A 20964-nucleotide genomic window follows, 5' to 3' on the forward strand; every position below is an offset into this window, starting at 1 on the left:
TCTCAAAATATTTCCCTCTATTCTTTTAAAACTTATTTTTATATTTTAGAGACAGGTTTCACTATGTTGCCTAGGCTGGAGTGCAGTGGCTATTCACAGGTATGATCACAGCTCGCTGTAGGGTAGAACTCCTGGGCTCAAACAATACTACTGCCTCAGGCTCCTGAGTAACTAGGACTGCAGGCATGTGCCACCACACCCAGCTTCTAACCTTTTTTTTTTTTTTTTTTTTTTTAAGAATTTAAGCCCCAAAGAGAATCAATCTGGAATTAAAGTAAAACAATATTTTTAGCTATTTAACTAAAAACACTATAATTAAAAGTAACTCACATTTTCTTTTCTTTTTTTTTTTTTTTGAGACAGAGTTTCGCTCTCTTGCCCAGGCTAGAGTGCTGTGGCATCAGCCTAGCTCACAGCAACCTCAAACTCCTGGGCTCAAGCCATCCTCCGGCCTCAGCCTCCCAAGTAGCTGGGACTACAGGTGTGCACCACCATGGCTGGCTAATATTTTCTATTTTTAGTAGAAATGAGGTCTCGCTCTTGCTCAGGCTGGTCTCAAACTCCTAAGCTCACATGATCCTCCCACCTTGGCCTCCCAGAGTGCTAGGATTATAGGTGTGAGCCACCATGCCTCATTGCAACCCACCTTTTCTATCAGATACTTTTGCTTTTATTGAAATAGAAAGGATGTAAGTGGATACAATTACACCAATTACCTTCAACAATTGTTGCTTAAAGCCACCTGCTCATAGTAAATGTAGAAAAGGTAGCTCCTCAGAAAAAACACCATCTGATAATCTTTGTTTTTCCCAGGCATAATAAAGTATAAAGCAGAACATACTATAAGCATGATAAATCTTTATACTTCAGTATCCAGAAAAATGAGCAGGTAGGTCCTGAGGAAAATGTAATCAACTCATTTCTCTGTATTTAGCACAAACAAGTGTATTACTACCAAGAGCCTTTTATTTTTTTATTTTTATTTTTATTTTTTTTGAGACAGAGTTTCGCTTTGTTTCCCAGGCTAGAGTGAGTGCCGTGGCGTCAGCCTAGCTCACAGCAACCTCAAACTCCTGGGCTCAAGCAATCCTCCTGCCTCAGCCTCCCAAGTAGCTGGGACTACAGGCATGCGCCACCATGCCCGGCTAATTTTTTTTCAATATATATTGGTTGGCCAATTAATTTCTTTCTGTTTATAGTAGAGACGGGGTCTCGCTCTTGCTCAGGCTGGTTTCAAACTCCTGACCTCGAGCAATCCGCCCGCCTCAGCCTCCCAGAGTGCTAGGATTACAGGCGTGAGCCACCGTGCCTGGCTCAAAGAGCCTTTTAATGTGGGGTAGAGCTCCCCTTTCTCCTCTTGGGGGTCACCTTCCCTGCATGTGGTTCACGTTCAGCCTATCACTGCTAGTGATAGATGCAATGTGATGTACGAGTTAGGGAAGGAGCTATAGAGTCAGCCTGCCATGGCTTCAATCCTGCTGCCCAATGTACCAGCTAAATGACCTTGGGTAAGTCAGTTAACCTCTTGGCCTCAGTTTCCTCGTGTGTAAAATGGGAGTGAACATGGTAGCAGTTGTGAAGATGAGAGGAATATATGTAAAGCACTTAGTGCTTGGCATATGGTAAATGTTCCATAAAGGTCAGGTGCTACTTTTATTACTATTGTTAATTATTTTTATAACAGAGGTTATTAGTGGGACTGTAAACAGACCTGGGTTCAAACTCTGGCTTTTTTACTCACTAGATGGATGATTATGGCAGGACACTTAAACTGATTGCCCAATCCACAAGACAGGGATAAGAGTTTCTAGGGCAGAGTACTGCTGGGAGTGTTAAATAAAATTAGGGCCAAGTCTAGACTGTGGTAAGAACATGGCAAAAGTTATTGCTAACTTATCATCCTTATTGTGGTGGTTATTATTATTACCACCTTCGAAAGTTTTGATATAAATATTGGAAAGTATAAACCTTAAAAATTCACATTTAGTAGATTTCTTAGCACAGAAGTTGTATTTAAATAGAAAAGTATGAGAAATAAAAAATAAGAAAAAAAGCTTTTTTCTGTTAAAGAATTATTCAAACTTTCTCTATTTCAATACTTACCAGTCTAAGCCTTTTAACTTGGCACTTTTTAACAGCTGACATTACAGTAAACACACTTAGTGGTGGACAGTATCTTTGAAAGGAAAATCCAAGTGCTAACAAATCAGACATGGAACTAAGACTTCCTTCTCCACTGGGTTTGTCCCCATTTGACATGCTTCGCGAGTCCTTCCCCAAAGCCCCCTGGCCCTGGAGGCTGGACTCTGGGCCGCCCACTCTGGGCCGCCCAGTCCCCGCTCTTACCTCTCTTCTGCCCACTGGGTCACCTTCTGCTGCGCCGTCTGGCTGCTGTAGGCCAGGCGGTCGGGGCCGCTGCTCTGCGGCTGCCTTTCCGGGGAGAGCTGCTGGCGGAGTTGCTCCAGCTCCCGCTCATACATGAGCCGCTGCTCCTCCAGGGCACTTCTCTTTTCTTCTAGGTATTGTTTCTCCAGGACCTGAACCACATTTTGAACTGGGTCTGGTGAGCCAAGAGACAAGGCAAGGTGTCTTCAGGGGCGGCTGGGACAAGCACTCACGCCAGGGATTGCAGCCTGTCAGGGATTCTTCCAGCAAGAACCATCTCCTGCCCCAGGACCTAGCCTGTCAACACGCTTTCTGAGAGAGGCCCGAGGGGCCTCATCTGAAGAAATCCTCTTAATTTCCTCTTTACTAGCATTTTAGATAAGTGCCCATATGTAAACATCCTCCACATCCACTATGTTACTTTCTTCAATTTGATGAGCTCATCCTAATGTTCAGATCGATCGTTAATCTACTAGCAGCAGATGATGGAGAAGGGCAGGTGATCCTGTCAACTGAGAAGAAAAACTCCACGAAATCTAGGACGACTCCAAAGACAGAAACACATGAGATTTGATCTTTCTTTACAGTAGTGATTTCTATGCCCACTTAGCATCGGATAGAGTAGATGACAAAGGGCTTATGATTTTCATCACAAACCTTATTACTCTTGAATTTCTCTAAGGTGGGAGGAAACTTACAGATCACAGCATATTTTAAAAAATATTGAGGATACTGTCTAACAATTTCTTAGGTGCTAATATCTAAAAGGGCAATTCGGTTATAAAAAATAACAAAAACCTGCTTCTGACATCTTCTTGGTATGGATGTAGAGCTCACTACCACACATGTGGGCAAACAGGTAGAGACATGCTAATAGGTCTTACTCCCAGCAGCCACTCTGATGACAGTGGTGGTTGTGCTGTAGTCAGGACATGACTCTAAATAGCACTCTGGCTGGGCAGGATGTTAGCCTGGTAATGACCAATGAGCTGGTTGCCACAGAGAAAGATTAAGGCTCTGGCCACATGTACAAATGAGAAAATTACTGACATCACTGAGTGAGTAGGCTGTAGGGATACGGTATGTTAAACAATTTAGATGACAGAAAAGAAAATCAGCATCATACTAAATATGTCAGACAAGTACATGGGACTGAGAGGAGATGCATTCTCAGACCAGCCTGGGACACAACTTCCTCCTTGCACATTCACACGTTTGCCTGCTATTCAGTGCTGTTTGTGCTATATTCCCACACACTGGCTCTCAGCTTAACTTCCAGGAAGGAAGTTGGAATTAAAGTGACTCAGAAGGAATTTTTATATAACCTGATGACAGCTATTGACTGACTTTTCCAAAATACCCTATCATTTTGCGAAATAAACATGTGAATTGTTCTAATTTTCTTCTACATTAGCAGTAAGCAAAAAAGACAACACGTTAGCTTTCAAAAATAAGGTTAAATAATACAAAAAAAGGAAGTAATTTTAAAGAATCACAAGATATGCCAAGTACAGGTGAGTTGTTTAATAAAAATGACAACCACAATGGCAATAATCACTCTACTAGCTACTGGTTACCTCTCAGGCAGAGGTACTATACCCTTTGCATGCATTACCTCATGAAAGCTTTACAACAAACCTAAGGGGGTGATTTTAAAGATGAGGAAATTGGGGCTGAGGAAATTGGGGCCTAGGTAGCCGACCTAAGATCACAGAGCTATTATAATAAGTGACAGAGCCAGGTTTTGAACTCAGATACCTAATTGGCTGGGGTAGGACATTAGTAATAAACTGATGTAATATTCTTACGACACCAATTTTTTGCTTACAAGTAGTGCTCTGTGAAAGAGTAGTTACTTTAAAAAAAATGTTGTTCTGTGCTGATATAAAAATTTAAAATTCAGCATGTTTTCAAAGAAGTGGTTTTCTTCATGGAATCCTGACATAGAGGCCCTAAAATATATCACTGAAGAAGCTGACAGAAAATGAACTAAAAATACAACAAAAATCCCAAACCAAAAAAACAAAAAACAAATAAAAATCTTCTTACACAAAGGCAAATCATGGGTAAAAAAAAATCTCCATACAGTGATAATTTATGTATTCCACAGCATTAGAACCTCTGACTTGGCTCTACAACTTCTGAGGAAAACATGAGAAACATGGTAAACTTTTCTGAGAGAGTCTAAATCGTAAGATCTAGAGAAGAAAAGTTCTCTCAGAATTTTTTAAAAAATCTATGTCTCAAGCAGAATATAGACTCTGGGTTTAAACAAGAAAGGACAGCGTGTGTGCCATCCAGCTAGTGTTGACATGGAGCCTGATTTTCAAGGGTCCCAACTGTCCTAAGTTCATGTTTTTGAATCTTTTGTAGAGAAACTGGGAAACACACCATTTTATAAAGTTGCATTACAGGGTTTTTGCTAAGAGATGCTGGGTATGATATTTAATCCACATTTCCATTTCTGCTTGTTAGTCAATGATGCAGAAACGCACGTGGTCCCAGCGGCTGAGGCCAAGAGGCTCTCAATTCCAGGGTTCCATACCAGCGCGGAGGCTGTGTGCCTGAGGCTATTTAAACTGCGCTAGCAGCTGCCATGACACAGTGCTGCCACTGGGTAGTCGTCAGTGGCCACAGATCAAAGTGCAGACATGAAAGAGAGAACAACTCAATGCATTCTTCCTTCCCCTGAACCTCCCACTGTACAACTGTATTGGCCCCACCCCGGAGACTCTCAGATGTGCCCTAGCTACTTGCAGCCCTGGTGGAAGCCTGGGCTGCGTTTTGGTTTCATTTCAGATGCAAACACCAGTCTTGAAACACCTGTGTCACAGACATCTTTTTTTTTTTTTTCTTTTTTTTCAGAGATGGGGTAGCGCTTTGTTACCCAGACTGGAGCACAGTGGTGCGATCATACCTCACTGTAAACCTGGAATTTCTGGACTCAGCCTCCCAAGTAGCTGGGACTGCAGGTGCTCACCACCATGCCCAGCTCATTTTTAAATTTTTTGTATAGATGGGGTCTTGCTATGTTGCCCAGGGTGCTCTTGATCTCTTGGCCTCACGCAGTCCTCCCACCTCTACCTCGCAAGGTGCAGGGATTACAGGCGTGAGCCACAGCACTTGGACCTCACAGACATCTTTGATAACATTTTCTTTTCAAATCAATTAACCAGTTTTGAGCCTTGACCATTACACCCAGCATATTTTTAAATAGATTATCCAATTCAGCAAGTCACTCTGACTCTAAGATGTAGCCCAGGACAGAAGCCAAAGATTGTTTGGCCTATTCTCAAATAACCAAGCAAGTATTAGGATACTGTCCAGTCTTATTTTTTCCCTGAACACTTTCCTCCCTCTTGAAGGAATTGTCTTAAACCTCTGTGAGCTAGGTGTCTAAGATCAAGCTACCAAAGAGATAAGTATTTTAGGAAGAGAGAGGGGACCACATTGACTTTGGGCATAGCACCTTCTCTTCTTTACTAGTTTTTTCTTTACTTGGTAGGTAACCATGAAATCAGCTCAAGCTGACCTCTCGTCCCCAGAGCGGAAAAGAGAGAATGGCGGTTAGTGGTGCTGGTAGTGGTGTTGGTAGGAGGGTATTTATCTTAGAAAAAAACTTAGAATTAATTCACACCAAAAAGTGCAAAGCACTGAATTGAGGAGAAGTAGATCCTTAGGGAAAAAAGAATCTTTTGATGCCAGATGGAATAAACTGGCTCTACGACCCTTCACCAGCCCCTTAACTGGTCTTTAAAGCTACCACTGGCATTGGGAAAAGAGATGAATGTCTGATTCCTATTTTGAACTCTTGGGAAGAAGGCTTTATTGTCCACAGATACTAGGTTTCCTTTTACTTCTAATTTAAATGAATAGAGTTTTAGGATCAGTATTTACTCTAGAGACTCAAAAATGCATTATTCTGATCTATTACTTAGGTGAATATATATCTGAAAACATTAATACTCCTATCCTGAATTGCTCTGTTGTTAACAGTAACAAAGCCATCAGCAACAGTAGTAATAATACCAATAATATTTTTGTAGTGTTTTTGGGAGTACAGGGAAAAGAAGAGCTGTCAGATTTTAACCACTGGGAAGGTAATGAAATGGGGAGGGAGGAGTCATAATTCAAAAGGGACATTCCTCAATCAAGAATTCAGAGTATTTTCATCAGGCGGAAAACTTCAGCTTCTTCCCGATCATGTTAGTTAGGTTTTGCCAAAGCATGTAGCACAAGCATCGGTCAGCAGCACTGCCCCAAACCAGTCAAGCTACCTCATGCTAATGCCAATCAGTTAAAAACCTTTATCCCAGTGTTTGTGGAGGAGCTTCGTCTGAAACCACATGAGAGGGAAGAGGATCTTCAAATAAGACCACCACGGGGACGACCACCAGGCAGACAGGCTTATTATCGGGAAGCCACCTAGCAGAGGTGAATTGCAGTGAACACCGTGTGGCCAGCACTTGCACCAGAGCATGTTTGTATGCCTCAGAGGAAGGCTCCATCAGAAGTGGGTAAGGGGTGGGCAAGAGGGAAACATTACTTTCATATAGACAACCCCAACTCTGGAGAGCAAGGCCTGATTTGGGATACAAACGAGTAACACATGTTGACACCATGCACAAGGCCACTGATGAATCTAATTGGTTTGGCTAGGAGGATGTGAGGAATTAACAAATGCTTACTAAATACTCAAGTTAATTCTGTATAAGAAGTTAATTGTATAAAATCACAAATCTGTGGTCTGGGATGGATAAATGATGAAATTGATACCACATGGAAACTCTGCAGAGTTAGAATACAAATGTCCAGAATTCTATAAGCTCATCTGAAGAAATGAGCTCCCTCCAAATGGGCATTCTTCCACCTGGACTTTGGAGGCTACACCCTCCTGCCACACCCTGCCACAACATGTATCTACTCAGGCTTTTGAAGGATCACTCACAGGGGACTTGTTGCTCAGGCTTGTTGTTAAATGACCCATTAATGTGATTCTGATGTCTGAACATCACTTTGGAATGTCTTTGGGGATTCCTTCCAACTGCTGGGCCAGGGGCAGACTGGGCTGACGCTTGATTTCTCACTACGGTTCACCCTGCACTAACTACAGTGTCAAAAGGCCCAGTGACTAATCGTAATACCATACTCTTACTGTTTAAAGAGAGAAATAACCAAACTTCTTCATAAAGTTATTTTTTCTCCATTTTTTTTTTTGTGGTTCTATACTTTTTTTTTTTTTTTTTTTTTTTTTTTTTTGAGACAGAGTCTTGCTTTGTTGCCCTGGCTAGAGTTAGAGCATCAGCCTAACTCACAGCAACCTCAAATTCCTGGGCTCAAGTGATCCTCCTGCTTCAGCCTCCTGAGTAGCAGGGACTACAGGCATGCGCCAATGACCCCAGCTAATTTCTTCTATATATTTTTAGTTGGCCAATCAACTTCTTTCTATTTATAGTAGAGACAGGGTCTCGCTCTTGCTCAGGCTGGTTTTGAACTCCTTGCCTTGAGCAATCCGCCCGACTCGGCCTCCCAGAGTGCTAGGATTACAGGCCTGAGCCACCACGCCCAGCCAATACTCTTGAAATAAATACATTACACCTTTTCTTTTTCAGTCTAGTATTTTATGCTTCGTTTTTGTAATTTAAAAAAAGAGGTCCCTAAGACTAAAAATTCATCAGTAGGGATCAATGAAAAGGCCAAAATCTTTATTCCTGCAATAGAGTCCCGAATTTGCTATGCCAGAGATCTGATGATAATTCTCTCACCACGTGCTCACTCTGGCAGCACATATATCGAAGTCCCCTCTCAATTTTCAAATTCTCCCAGAGAGGCTAATTCAAAGAGGAAACTGAGAAAGCCAATGGTTAGGGAAGAGCTCAACTGTGAAAAACAAAATGTTCTCCCAGCCCCCTGTCAGGGAGAAGCCACTTGTCTTAGGGTCCTCAGGGTGCTGGAAGTCCTCCCTGGTTCAAGCTGGGGACCCTCAGGTGCCCCAAGAGCAGATGAATGGGAAGGTGAGGTTGGATAGAGCCTACAAACTAACTTTCTCAGGTGCCCCAACTTTATCCTTGTGAAACAGTTGTAGTCCCAGAAATGCTGTCTTGTGCCTGGTAATGGGAACTTTAACGCCTGGCTTCTTAGTCCAGGGAACCAAGTCTAGGAATTAGAAGACTGGGAGATGGGAAAAGAAAGGGGCAGATTTATACAATAGCAAGCAAGGAAAGAATCTGGCTTGCATTTTACTGAATGCATGAAGATGTGTATAAGCACAGAGGAAGAAAGAAAAAGTGAAGGAATGTGGGCTTTTAGATACAGAAATGAAGAATGTTAATATAAACATTGCAAATCTTCTGGAAAGAGAGATCCGGAATTAATGTGCTAAGGGGAATTTCTTTTTCAGAGATCTGAGACAGCCTGGCATGTAAGTCAAGGAAACAGCCTAGAAAGCATTTCATTTTTGGTACCATTTTTGTAAATGTTACCGGGGCTTATTAAATAAGTCTCTTTTAGGGTATAATTTCCCACTGAGTTTATAGTAAAATATTGTGACTTTTATTATTCCATTAAATTCTATTTGAAATTCCTGGATTCACATTCTCTTGGGGATTTTCACGCTCTTGAGGATTCAGAAACGACAGGCTCAATAATGGAAAATTTGATAAGGAGTTCTGTGAAAATCATTCAGTACTCCGGGACCACAGAAATGTTACCACAACTGGCTCAAGAAAAGAACCACTCACTTCCTGGTTACACCTGAAGGAGAAGACCCCCTTCCCACCTCCCACCCTCCTATCTCTTCATTAGCTCTTTCCTGATGGCCTTTTGAAGGAATTAGCAATTTTATGTGTCTAAAACTCAGAATGACACTTAATATGTGCTTATCCCTCACTGATGGCGAGGGGATGAGGAACTGTCCAAGACGCTGGAATGCGGAGTTCGGGTCTTACCGTTGCTATTCAGCGTTTTCATAATCACTTCCATCTGTGCAAACTCATAGTTATAGTCCGGTTCGGAGGAAGCCTCACTGGCCGCATCCAGGTCATGCTCTGGTGGCCCTGTGTCCTTTTCAAAGTCTTTCAACCAATCTCGACGTTTCCTCTTAGGTAAATTAATTCTGTGGGGTTTTTCATCATTAGATAAAATCACATTTAAACAGATCAAATGTAAACAGTTTACATTTAAACAGATAACAGAAAAAATGTATGTGAAAGCATTAGAGAATATAAAGATGTTACCTAAAAAAGTGGTTATTTCCCCATAGGATTCTATCACCATGCCACAGCTGTGTGGTGCTGCACACAAGCGTGCCGTTTACACAGGATCTGAAAGAACATGAGGGAAGATGTCAGGTGAATGGGAAAAAGCACAAGACCTAGAACCTGGCATCCAGAGAAATAAGTGAGGGAACCTTCCCTTACTAGATATACTCCACCTAATCACTGAAGAAGGAATAACAGCATTTGTAACCATTATCAAAGCATATGGTCTAAATGATGATGACCTAGAGTTGCCAACGCCACACCCCTAGACCGACAACCCAATACGATGTGATCCTGATGGAGACAGAAAGCACCGCTTATGGCTATTCTTATCAAAATGTGGGCTGAACTTGACCAAGCTTCCATATCTAAATACCAATTTAGGAAATACAGAGAACATGGAAGTGGAAGATGTTAAATGATGCCACAAGATGAAGTGAGAAAATCCTGACTATGGGAAACTCTAGGAGCAACAAACTAGGTGTCTTCAACAAATAAAATGCAAGGAGAAAGAGAGAAAAACAGAGAGAGAGAGAGAGAGGCAGAGACAGACAGACAGACAGACAGACAGACAGACAGACACACACACACAGAGGAAGGGGAAGGGGAAACCCAAGTTAAAAGAGACTTAAGAGACGTATTAAAAAACAACAATGGTAGAATCTCATTTGGGTCCTAATTTCAAGAAATAACTGAAAAAGAATACTGATGAGCCAACTGGGGAAATCTGAACACTGATCGAATGCATGATGATTAGTAAGGAATTACTATTATTTAAGGTGTGTTGGTATTGAAGCTATATTTAAGAATCTTCATATTTTAGAGATGCACACTGAAATATTTATAGAAATAATGTGATAATATCTGGAATTTCCTTTAAAATAACCTGGAGGGGAGGGAGGAGGAGATGTGGAAAGCATATTAGGAGGGAGGAAGAGATGTGGAAACATATTAGGAGCTGAGGAAGAGATGTGGAAAGCATATTAAAAAAAAACAAAATTGGCTGGGCGTGGTGGCTCACGCCTGTAATCCTAGCACTCTGGGAGGCCAAGGCAGATGCATCACTCAAGGTCAGGAGTTCGAAACCAGCCTGAGCAAGAGCAAGACCCAGTCTCTACTAAAAACAGCAAGAAATTAATTGACCAACTAAAAATATATAGGAAAAAAAATTAGTCAGGCATGGTGACGCATGCCAGTAGTCCCAGCTACTCGGGAGGCTGAGACAGAAGGACCACTTGAGCCCAGGCATTTGAGGTTGCTGTGAGCTAGGCTGACGCCATGGCACTCTAGCCTGGGCAACAGAGTGAGACTCTGACTCAAAAAAACACAAAAAACCAAAAAACAAAAAAACCAAAATTATCTATGAGGTGCCTATTTTTGAAACTGGATGATGGATACATGGGGGTCATTATATTTATTATATGTTTGAAATTTCTCATAATAAAAACTTGAGGACAAACATAAAAAGAAGACTGGGTTTAAATCCTAAAAAGCTATCAAACAAGCAGAAATAGACAATTTGGGGAAGAAGAGACAGCTCTGCCCACCCATTTATTTTATTTTATTTTATTTTTTTTTAAATAAAAATACATTTATTATTTTATGTCCTCAAATGCCTGTTATCAAAACCATTTTCTATGTCACTTTTTTAAGTGTTAAAGTTTTCTCCACAGAAGTCTTAATTTTCTTTGTTAATTCCTAAATACCTTAAATTTTTTATTAAGAGGTACTTATTTTATTAATTTTCTTTATTACTGGTATTGAGAAATGCTATTAATTGTGTTGATTATGTAGCTTGAAAATGTGCTGAAATGTCATTCTAAAAGTTTGATTTTGTTAGTTTTCCTAAATAATCATCTCATCTTCAAAAATCTCTTTTACCCTCTCCTATGCCTGTTTTTATACCTCTTACTATGTCTGGACTGTTGAATTATGTTAAAACTAATGGTGGTGATGATTTTTCCTCAAATTTGGACTGAAAGTCCCTTTTTAAAACCCCAGACATAAAGACTGGAAGTAAAATGTAAGTTTATAACCTTCTGTTATCAACAGTGGATGAACCCAAAAGCCACTGTCCCTCTTTTAAAATGTCCAAGACAGCTCTGGGAAGAGAGAAGTTTGGAGTCTCATTGGCTAAAGGACTAGGAAGACTTCTCCCCAGAGAGGATCATGAGGCTGATTTTGTAATGCAGAGCTATATGTGGAAAATTCTAGTTATTACAACATTTCCATGGAAATCAAAGAGATAAAGACCCAGACATTTGGGTTAAAAATCATAGAAAAGAAAAGAGTCATATACAAGAGGCAAGAAGATCTCTCTTCTAACTGGTCTGGTATTCATTAGTACTTTGATCAGAGTAATCCAAAGTCTACCATATTGGAAGTATTCTGGAATTCAAGGTTTTCTCTTAGACTTTAATATTCAAAGCTTTGGCTTGTCCTACTAGACCAGGCTTGCCTAGGAGATAGAGCTACAGCTGTGACAGCAAGGGTGCTGATAGAGGAACCCTATTCTCCTAGCTGGGACCTTGTGGGTGAGAGATACTGATATAGACAGTGGAAGGAACAGGATATCTCATTTTCATCAGGAAAACTGTACACTTCCATGATTTGGCCTATGTAGTAAGAATCAGGGAACAAAGCAGGAACAGAGGCCACCAGCCTCTCCAACTGAAGATCCTGCATTTGGAAATCACTTGTGGGACTCTCAGTGAAGGTACACCCACATGCCCAATTAGAAGGATCCAAAGACTGAGGTGCAACGTAGCTACAGAAACCTGAAACCACAGGAAATAAAGAGTAAGGATCGGTGAATATTCTGGATGAAGTGGGCATATTTGTCGAAAGAATCTGGTTTGGTTGCTTTGATGACTGCTGTTGCTGCTGTTGCTGCTGCTGCTGCTGCCGCTGCTTCCATTTGAATCGTCTGTTCCTGAACCAAACCTTCACTGTTATCTCTGGTAGGTTGAGTTCCAAAGCTAGTTCCTTCTGGGTATTTTTATTTGGGAACATGGTCTGGCCAAACAGAGCCTCCAACTTTTTATACTGTTCTTGAGTGAATATGGTACGTTCCTGGTGTTTCTTTGATGTTGTGGGCCTAGCTGGATCCTGAGGTAACATCAAGTTCATGTTGGAATCATTTATGTTGATAGAAGGTCTGGCTGGGGACTCTCTGGGGTTGTTCTCTTCATCGGAGGTTCTGAAATCTCAGGTGGAAGGCCTGTCAGGAATTCCCTTGGAGTGCCCATTTTCAATCCTGCTTGGTCTGTCTCTCTGGAAATGCAGTCTCTTTAGTATTATTTTGTTTTATTTTATTTTGAGATGGAGTCTTGCTCTGTCACCTGGGCTAGAGTGCCATGGTGTCAGCCTAGCTCACAGCAACCTTCAACTCCTGGGCTAAAGTGATTCTCTTGCCTCAGCCTCCCGAGTAGCTGGGACTACAGGTGCATGCCACCACATCTGGCTAATGTTTTCTATTTTTTTTTTAATTTTTAAAAAGAAAATAATTTACAATTTTTTTTTCTCTTTTTTCTTAATCTCACGCCATTGACATTTGGGTGTTTTCTATTTTTAGTAGAAATGTGGTCTCGCTCTTCCTCAGGCTTGAACTCCTGAAGTCAAATGGTCCTCCCGCCTCAGCTTCCCAGAGTGTTAGGATTACAGGCGTAAGCCATGGTGCCCGGACTCTGCCCATTCTTGATATATTGTATATATCACACCCTACATGACGTGCACTGGCTTCTCATGCATCGTGAACTTGTCTGAAAATAAGCCTTGAAGGAGAAGCAACTCCACCTAGTGGACATTTAGATGTGGTCTTTCAATAGTGTAGCTTTCTTATACTGCAACTTCGCTGCAGCTTATAGGTAAGCAATGGGCTGTGAAGGCAGTGTGCTGGATAACCCTCTGCAAAAGATTTTATAGGGTTTCCTGCTTATTAATAGCTCTCTCATCAACTGATCCTTTGATGCAGTTAAAGCATAATCACTGTGACTTTTTATTAGGGTGGAGGAAAGATCCTCCACAATTTTTAGTGCTGGCAACTTTAATCTTTTCATAAATGTTTCCTCTACTTAATAATAATAAAAAAGATTTTCTAGTATTTATTTTTTAGAAGCAGGGTCTTGTTCTGTCGCCCAGGCTGAAGTACAGTAGGGCTACCACAGCTCACTGAAGCCTCAAACTCCTGGGCTCAGGTGATCCTCCTGCCTCAACCTCCCAAGTGGCTGAGACTACAAATGTGCACCACTACATCTGGCTAATTTTTTACTTTTTTGTAGAGACAGGGTCTTAAGAAGTTACCCAGGCCGATCTCGAACTACTGGTAATCCTCCTGCCTCAGGCTCCCAAAGTGCTTTACCAGCATGAGCTAGTGCCCAGCCAATTTTTTATATTTAAAAACAAAATAAAACATTGGAAGTGGAAGGAGATAATTAATTAATTGAAGATTACTCTGCTAACAGACTGTCAGGTGAAGTTTGATGGAGAAATATAATGAATATTATTTTGAGTTCTAATTTTCCAATAAGTTGCTTTTCTCACTCCCATTACCAGACTCCTGATCTTTACGAGACTCTAAAGCTTAGCTATGGAATAAGTGGAACTAGAACACATACGTGAAAATAATCACACCTTCAAAGTGATATTTCAACACTGGTAACTTAAGTTTTTACTTATAATGACAGAGCTGGTGCTCTTACATGTTGCAAACATCCCTCCCTACAATCAGAAAGCATGTCCCTCTGAAGGCCCAGTGCATCCTGAACTTTCATATAACTGAAAGCAAACAGAAGGAGGCTGCTTTCTCCTTCTGAGAATAAGGCACACAAGATATATTGCCACCATTTCCTTTTCTTACCTTGCGTTTTCTTTTGGAGTAAGAGTGACGTCTCCATCAGATGCAATGTCAATCTCACAGTGCTCAGGCTGAATTCCTATGCCGAAGAGCTGGATATCCTGAGAGGTATCTGCACCCACCCTGGTGTGATCCTAGTAATGGATTATTAAAAAAGCAAAACCCACATGATAAGTAAATCAACAAAAATTTATCACTAACAATAACCCAACAGCATATGCACAAAAATATTAAATTAAATATTAAATCAGAGATGTTAGACATCTGAAGCATTAGAAGTCAAAAGCTTACCATAACACACTAAATTAAAAAAAAAAAGTTTAAACACTACCGAAAAAGACCCTGATCAACAGTGATTAGATATTATTTTAAAACATGGTAACTGGACTTGACAGTAGAATACTTGAGTTCCAATTTTGATTAGACCACTTACTATTTAAGTAACCACAGGCAAGTCATTTCACTCTCTGAGCCTCAGTTTCGTTTTCAGCAACATCAGGACAATATTATCTATTGTTAAGACATACTTAACAAAATTCTTTCAAAGATCATCTAACAGTGAAAGTGTTTTGAAAACAGTTATATAAATTTAAGAATCACTAAAAAGCAGTTTCATAGAAAGTCATATTTTAAAATGTTAAAAATATTTGAGTTTTTAACACCAATATTACACAGAGTACTGAAGCCTGTGGGTTATATGATGTACAAACTAGTGTGATTTTACGTACCTCGAACCTCAGAGACTACTGATGATTCAGTCAATGATTGCCCTCTTTGTTTTAACTATGATAACAATATCCAACAGAGAAAGCATAAAGCTTGGTCTTTCAAAGTTAAGATTTTAGAAACAATTCCTTACCCCTTTCTTAATCATTGCCTACATGAATAGATCTCAAGTCTGTTAGTGGATTTTCAATATGTCAGGGCTATTTGCACCGTATTTATGTCTCAGGAAACTGCAGAAGACAAAGGATCATAGAAGACTTAGGCTCCTTCCTTCAATTCTAGCTTATTCTTCATTGCATATTATATATTTACTAGGCAGCTCAGAATCCTTAACAAGACACCTAACCTTTCACAAGTAGATAATACTTCTGCATTTAGAGATTTGGGTGTGTGGACAGTGTATGGTTATCAAGGTCCCCAGTCCTTGATAACCTTCATGTCCATAACTCAGAAAGAAAGAATGTGTATATGTGAGATCAGAAATGCCCTGATGGTCAGTTGAATGCCCTATGTCCGCCACGATGCCCTACATCAATGCCCTACGTCAGTCAGGCACCCTATTCCAAACAGATATCTTATTCTTCACTTAACAAAATAAGCCAGTAGTTCTAAAAGTGTGGTCTGAGAACCCTTGGGGTCTTTGAAAACCTTTCAGGAGGTCTATGAGGTGGAAACTACTTTAATAAAAACGCTAAGATATTGTTGGCCTTTGTTCTCTCATTTTATCATACACGTACACTGGAGTTTTCCAGAGGCTACATGATATGTGATGATGTTGTAGCTCTGAAGACCAACAGTTGTATATTTGTACTTTAAAATGTTCTCAGTCTTAATGTCTAACACAGCAAATACAGACAGATATAACCCAGATACACCAAAGGTCTTTGGAATCCTTTCAAGGATGTAAATGGGTTCTGAAGCCAGAAAATTTGAGAACTGCTGCAATAAAGTTACCCAACATGGCATACCTTGAGACCAAAATGCCATCTCCAAGAGGCCACATCCTACCTCTATACCTGAAGGGTGATTATGGGACCAAAAGTTATTTCCTGAGGATGTAGGTTTAGAAGGGATAGACCAGGAAGAACCTTGCTGTCTAAGCTAGCACCAGAGTCTTGTGTTGATCTTGGGATCTCCTTAGAATCAGTCAGAAGCATAACTGAGAACCTCCAGAGCTTCTCAGGATCTGGCTGAACCCAGATATTGTCAGAATCCTTGTCATCTCACACCTGGAACCTTCTCCTGTAGGTATCACCCTGACACCCTCTGTTGCCCACTTGTACCCCGTGTCAAGCCTCCACTTGTAGGAAATCAGCTCTGACTACAAGCCCCAGGATCATATAAAATAGCCACTTTCCTTCTTACTTTTTTTTTTTGAGACAGAGTCTCACTGTCACCCAGGCTGGAGTGCAGTGGTGTGATCATAACCCACTGCAACCTCAAACCTCTGGGCTCAAGTGATCTTCCTGGCTCAGCCTCGTGAGTAGCTGGGACTATAGGTATGTGCCTCTACACCTGGCTAATTTTTTTATTTTTTGTAGAGATGGGGTCTACAACTCTTGGCCTCAAATGATCCTCTCACCTCGGCTTTCCTAAATGCTAGGATTATAAGTGTGAGCCACTGTGCCCAGCCACCATCCTTTTACTTTGAATGAGGGCTAAGCTGGATACGAATAGTAAAATCATGGAGACATGCACCCAGATTCACCTGCAAATTATACATGAATAGATCAGGATTGAAACAATCTATTCATATACTCTCATACCTTTAAATAATAAACCAGAAGTTCGTTGAGAGCAGGGTCCGCATTCAGGTTGACTAAGTAGCATTTGTCGTCCCCCACCTTGATACCAGATGTCTCTAGGGAAATCCCCATGCTTTCAAGTTGTCTTTGTCTCTCCTGTGCACAAAAACAGACAGAATCAGGGAACTCTATTTGTTGCTCTATTCATAAGATGTATCCATGGAAAGAGTAAGTCACTGTTTCTGGGGACAATGCCAATGAAGTCACACATTCCACTCAGCTCGATCAAGTTTATGGAGAGCCTGCGATGCATGACATCTTGTGGCAGTGTCATAGGGGCACCAAGGATGAACCAGATACTATCTCAGCTCCTGAGGAGCTTACAGCCTAGGAGAGGGGACAAAACCACACAACCAGAACCCCAAAGAGGAGAACACTGTGCTACCGGAGGGATACAAAATGCTGGGGGCTTCAAAGGAGGGAGATCATGATGGGTTAAGAGACCAGGAAAGCCTTCAGGAAAAGAATGTATTTGAGATGGTTCTTGAAGCATGAGAAGAGTTTCAACAGGAAAATAAGGACAAGGTGTTCTTGGGCCAGGACATACGGAAATACATTGAAGACTCGGGCATACTAGATGATTTTAGAGGTCAAGAACCCCTGGCAAATCTGGGAAAGCAGTTGGAGATGGTGCTGGAAGAGCAGACTGGGTCCTTCTAGAAGGCCTTGAATTCATTCATTCATTTATTCAAGAGAGATTTATCAGAGTCTACAATGTTGTAAGTAATGATCTAGGGCTGAGAATATAACAGTGGGGCAAAGTCCCTTCTTTCATGCAAACATACATTCTAGTAGGAGGAGACAGACCATAAAAAAAAATACAGGTAAATATAATACATACAATTTCCAATGGTGTGAAGTGCTATGGAGAAACATAAAGCAATGTGATAGGGATAGGAAGTGTGTGTGTGGGGGGTATGTGTGTGAATGACATCTACAAGAAACTTATCAGCAGAAGGCTAGACAGAGTTTCAGTGACTGCTTTTGAGCTACTTGATTGGGATGGCCAAATATTTCCAAATGTTCAATGAGATTAAAAATTTTCATGAAATGCATGGTGTAGGAATATTCATAACAGATACACACCCCTACAGAATTAGCCTGCCTGCCTGCCTCCCTCCCTCCCCTTTTTTTTTTTTTTTTGACATAGAGTCTCCCTTTGTTGCCCAGGCTAGAGTGAGTACCATGGCGTCAGCCTAGCTCACAGCAACCTCAAACTCCTGGGTTCAAGCAATCCTGCTGCCTCAGCCTCTGCGCCACCATGCCCGGCTAATTTTTTCTATATATATGTTAGTTGGCCAATTAATTTCTTTCTATTTATAATAGAGATGGGGTCTCGCTCTTGCTCAGGCTGGTTTCGAACTCCTGACCTCGAGCAATCCGCCCGCCTCGGCCTCCCAGAGTGTTAGGATTACAGGCGTGAGCCACCGCGCCCGGCACTTCCTTTCTTTTTAATTCAAGTAAAGATCATACAGTATTTCTAACAAGCCCAAAGAGTTAAATACATTGAAAAAACTATGATGAGTTGTATCTTATAAATTCTCTGCTATCAGATAGCCTCATGCTTTGCCAGGTGATCTAAAAATCACAGACTTTTGTTTAAATGTGAAGAGCAGGCCTGTAACCAGGCCTGTTCAAATTTGGTGCTAACACATCTAGTAAATACATGGACCAAACTGTAATTTGATATTAATAAAACACAAAGTCAGTGTCTAAGGCTGATCTTTGCAATCTCTAGTTCAGCAGAAAGGGACCCCTCAAAGATTTTTTGAGGATGATTGGTGGCTGTAAAGAAAAGACGAGTGAAAAAGAATCACAATTCTTTAGGCCTATGTTATCAAACCACCTGTGCGATCTCTTCTGTTTTCCTCAGCTTCTCTTCCCAAGTCACTGTCAGTTCTTTTATCAGCTTTTCAGACTCTTCGAGCTTCTCTTTCAGTTCAGGAGCCTTCATGGCCTTTAAAATGAAACCAAAGATATCTGACTTGCAAAATTTTTCCACCACTATGTCCAAGACAATCACTTACTGTCCTTCGTAAGCAGTTATAATAGTCTGTTGGAAACAATCAAGTCATACACTGTTGGGTGGGTTTTTGACCTTTACAATCAAATGGAATTTAAGAGAACATGGCTGCTCCTGTTTCAAGGAGAAAAAGAAATGGCAGTGTTGTGAATGAAAATGGAATAAATTGTTACACAGTCATCTTATCCATCATATTTAAATTTCACATTTAAAGATCTAAAAGATGCTGAAGTTAATCTTTGAAATAGAAAAGTAGGGGGAAAAGGTTACTTAAGCAGATTTCTTTTTCAATAAGACAGAGATCAACACACATCACTAATAATTACATTCCAGTTTTATTAATCTACTAGGAAAAGTAAAGATTTTTCTCATTTATTTAAAAGTTTGAATCTGGGCCCTTTAGACTACTTTTCTCCCAGTGATGTAATAAATTTAGCATATTTGTCATTCACTTGGGAGCAGGATATCTGGTTAAATGGGTTTCCAAGTTTGTTATAAGAATAACTAATGGGTCTAAATACAGATACTTGCAGCTTAAAAAATTTGGGGGAGAGCATTACTAGGTAACAATATGCTTTGATACCACATAGTAACACGAGCCTCTACAGAGTAAAACCCTGTGAATAAGAAAGGTGAGCAAGCTTGGATGGAGGAGAAGCTGAAATGGAGATGAGCTGAAAGCTGGCTGACAACGCCTGAGTTTCATGGTCAACAGAGCCTGAGAGTGGCATGTAGTGCAGGGTACATGTGAAAATTTTAGGTGGATCTACATGGGTCTTTTTTTTTTTTTTTTTTTGAGACAGAGTCTCGCTTTGTTGCCCAGGCTAGAGTGAGTGCCGTGGCGTCAGCCTAGCTCACAGCAACCTCAATCTCCTGGGATCAAGCAATCCTGCTGCCTCAGCCTCCCGAGTAGCTGGGACTAAAGGCATGCGCCACCATGCCCGGCTAATTTTTTCTATATATGTTAGTTGTCCAATTAATTTCTTTCTATTTATAGTAGACATGGGGTCTCACTCTTGCTCAGGGTGGTTTCGAACTCCTGACCTCGAGCAATCCACCTGCCTCGGCCTCCCAGAGTGCTAGGATTACAGGCGTGAGCCACCTCGCTACATGGGTCTTTTTTTCTTTCCTTTGGCCAGGTATTACTCTAGACATTTGACCTAGATTATATGGTCACAATGGAAATGCAAATTAGAAACAAGAGGAAGTAGATAATCCACCTATAATCAAATTCCAGAACCATTATATTAATACTTTCCTCCTAGCATTATGACTCTTTTTAAAGTTTAACAGCATTTTGATTTTTCTGGTGTTTTGCTACCTTTCTTGGCATCAATAAAAAAAATATGTTTAATGCACTGAATGATTACATAATGATGACTGAAAAAACAGCAACATTTATTGAGCATTTACTATATGCAAGGCATTGTGCTAAGTGCTTCCAGTAAAAATGTTGGACTACGGGTTAAGGATGAAAAAATTAATAAAACACAGCTTCTTGCACTTTAAGAGCCCACAGCTGGCCGGGCATGGTGGCTCACGCCTGTAATCCTAGCACTCTGGGAGGCTGAGGCAGGCGGATTGCTCGAGGTCAGGAGTTTGAAACCAGCCTGAGCAAGAGCAAGACCCCGTCTCTACTAAAAATAGAAACAAATTAATTGGCCAATAAAAATATGTAGAAAAAATTAGCCGGGCATGTGGTGCATATCTGTAGTTCCAGCTACTCGGGAGGCTGAGGCAGAAGGATCGCTTGAGCCCAGGAGTTTGAAGTTGCTGTGAGCTAGGCTAATGCCAAGGCACTCTAGCCAGGGCAACAGAGTGAGACTCTGTCTCTAAAAACAAACAAACAAAAAAGAGCCCACAGCCTGGAAGATGAGAAAGGCATGTAAAAAAATAATTATAATACAACAT

General features: G+C 40.9%; 1 protein-coding gene across 1 annotated transcript in view; it reads right to left on the reverse strand.

Moving 5' to 3' along the window:
* Positions 1 to 20964, reverse strand: part of KIF13A (kinesin family member 13A) — a 198487-nt gene that overhangs the window by 45372 nt on the left and 132151 nt on the right. The window contains 6 exon segments of the mRNA XM_020280123.2: positions 2347 to 2560; positions 9333 to 9499; positions 9621 to 9707; positions 14503 to 14633; positions 16992 to 17126; positions 18877 to 18987. Coding sequence (XP_020135712.2) covers positions 2347 to 2560; positions 9333 to 9499; positions 9621 to 9707; positions 14503 to 14633; positions 16992 to 17126; positions 18877 to 18987 — 845 coding nt within the window.

The sequence above is a fragment of the Microcebus murinus genome, chromosome 15 (assembly GCF_040939455.1).
Source record: "Microcebus murinus isolate Inina chromosome 15, M.murinus_Inina_mat1.0, whole genome shotgun sequence".
NCBI lineage: Eukaryota > Metazoa > Chordata > Mammalia > Primates > Cheirogaleidae > Microcebus > Microcebus murinus.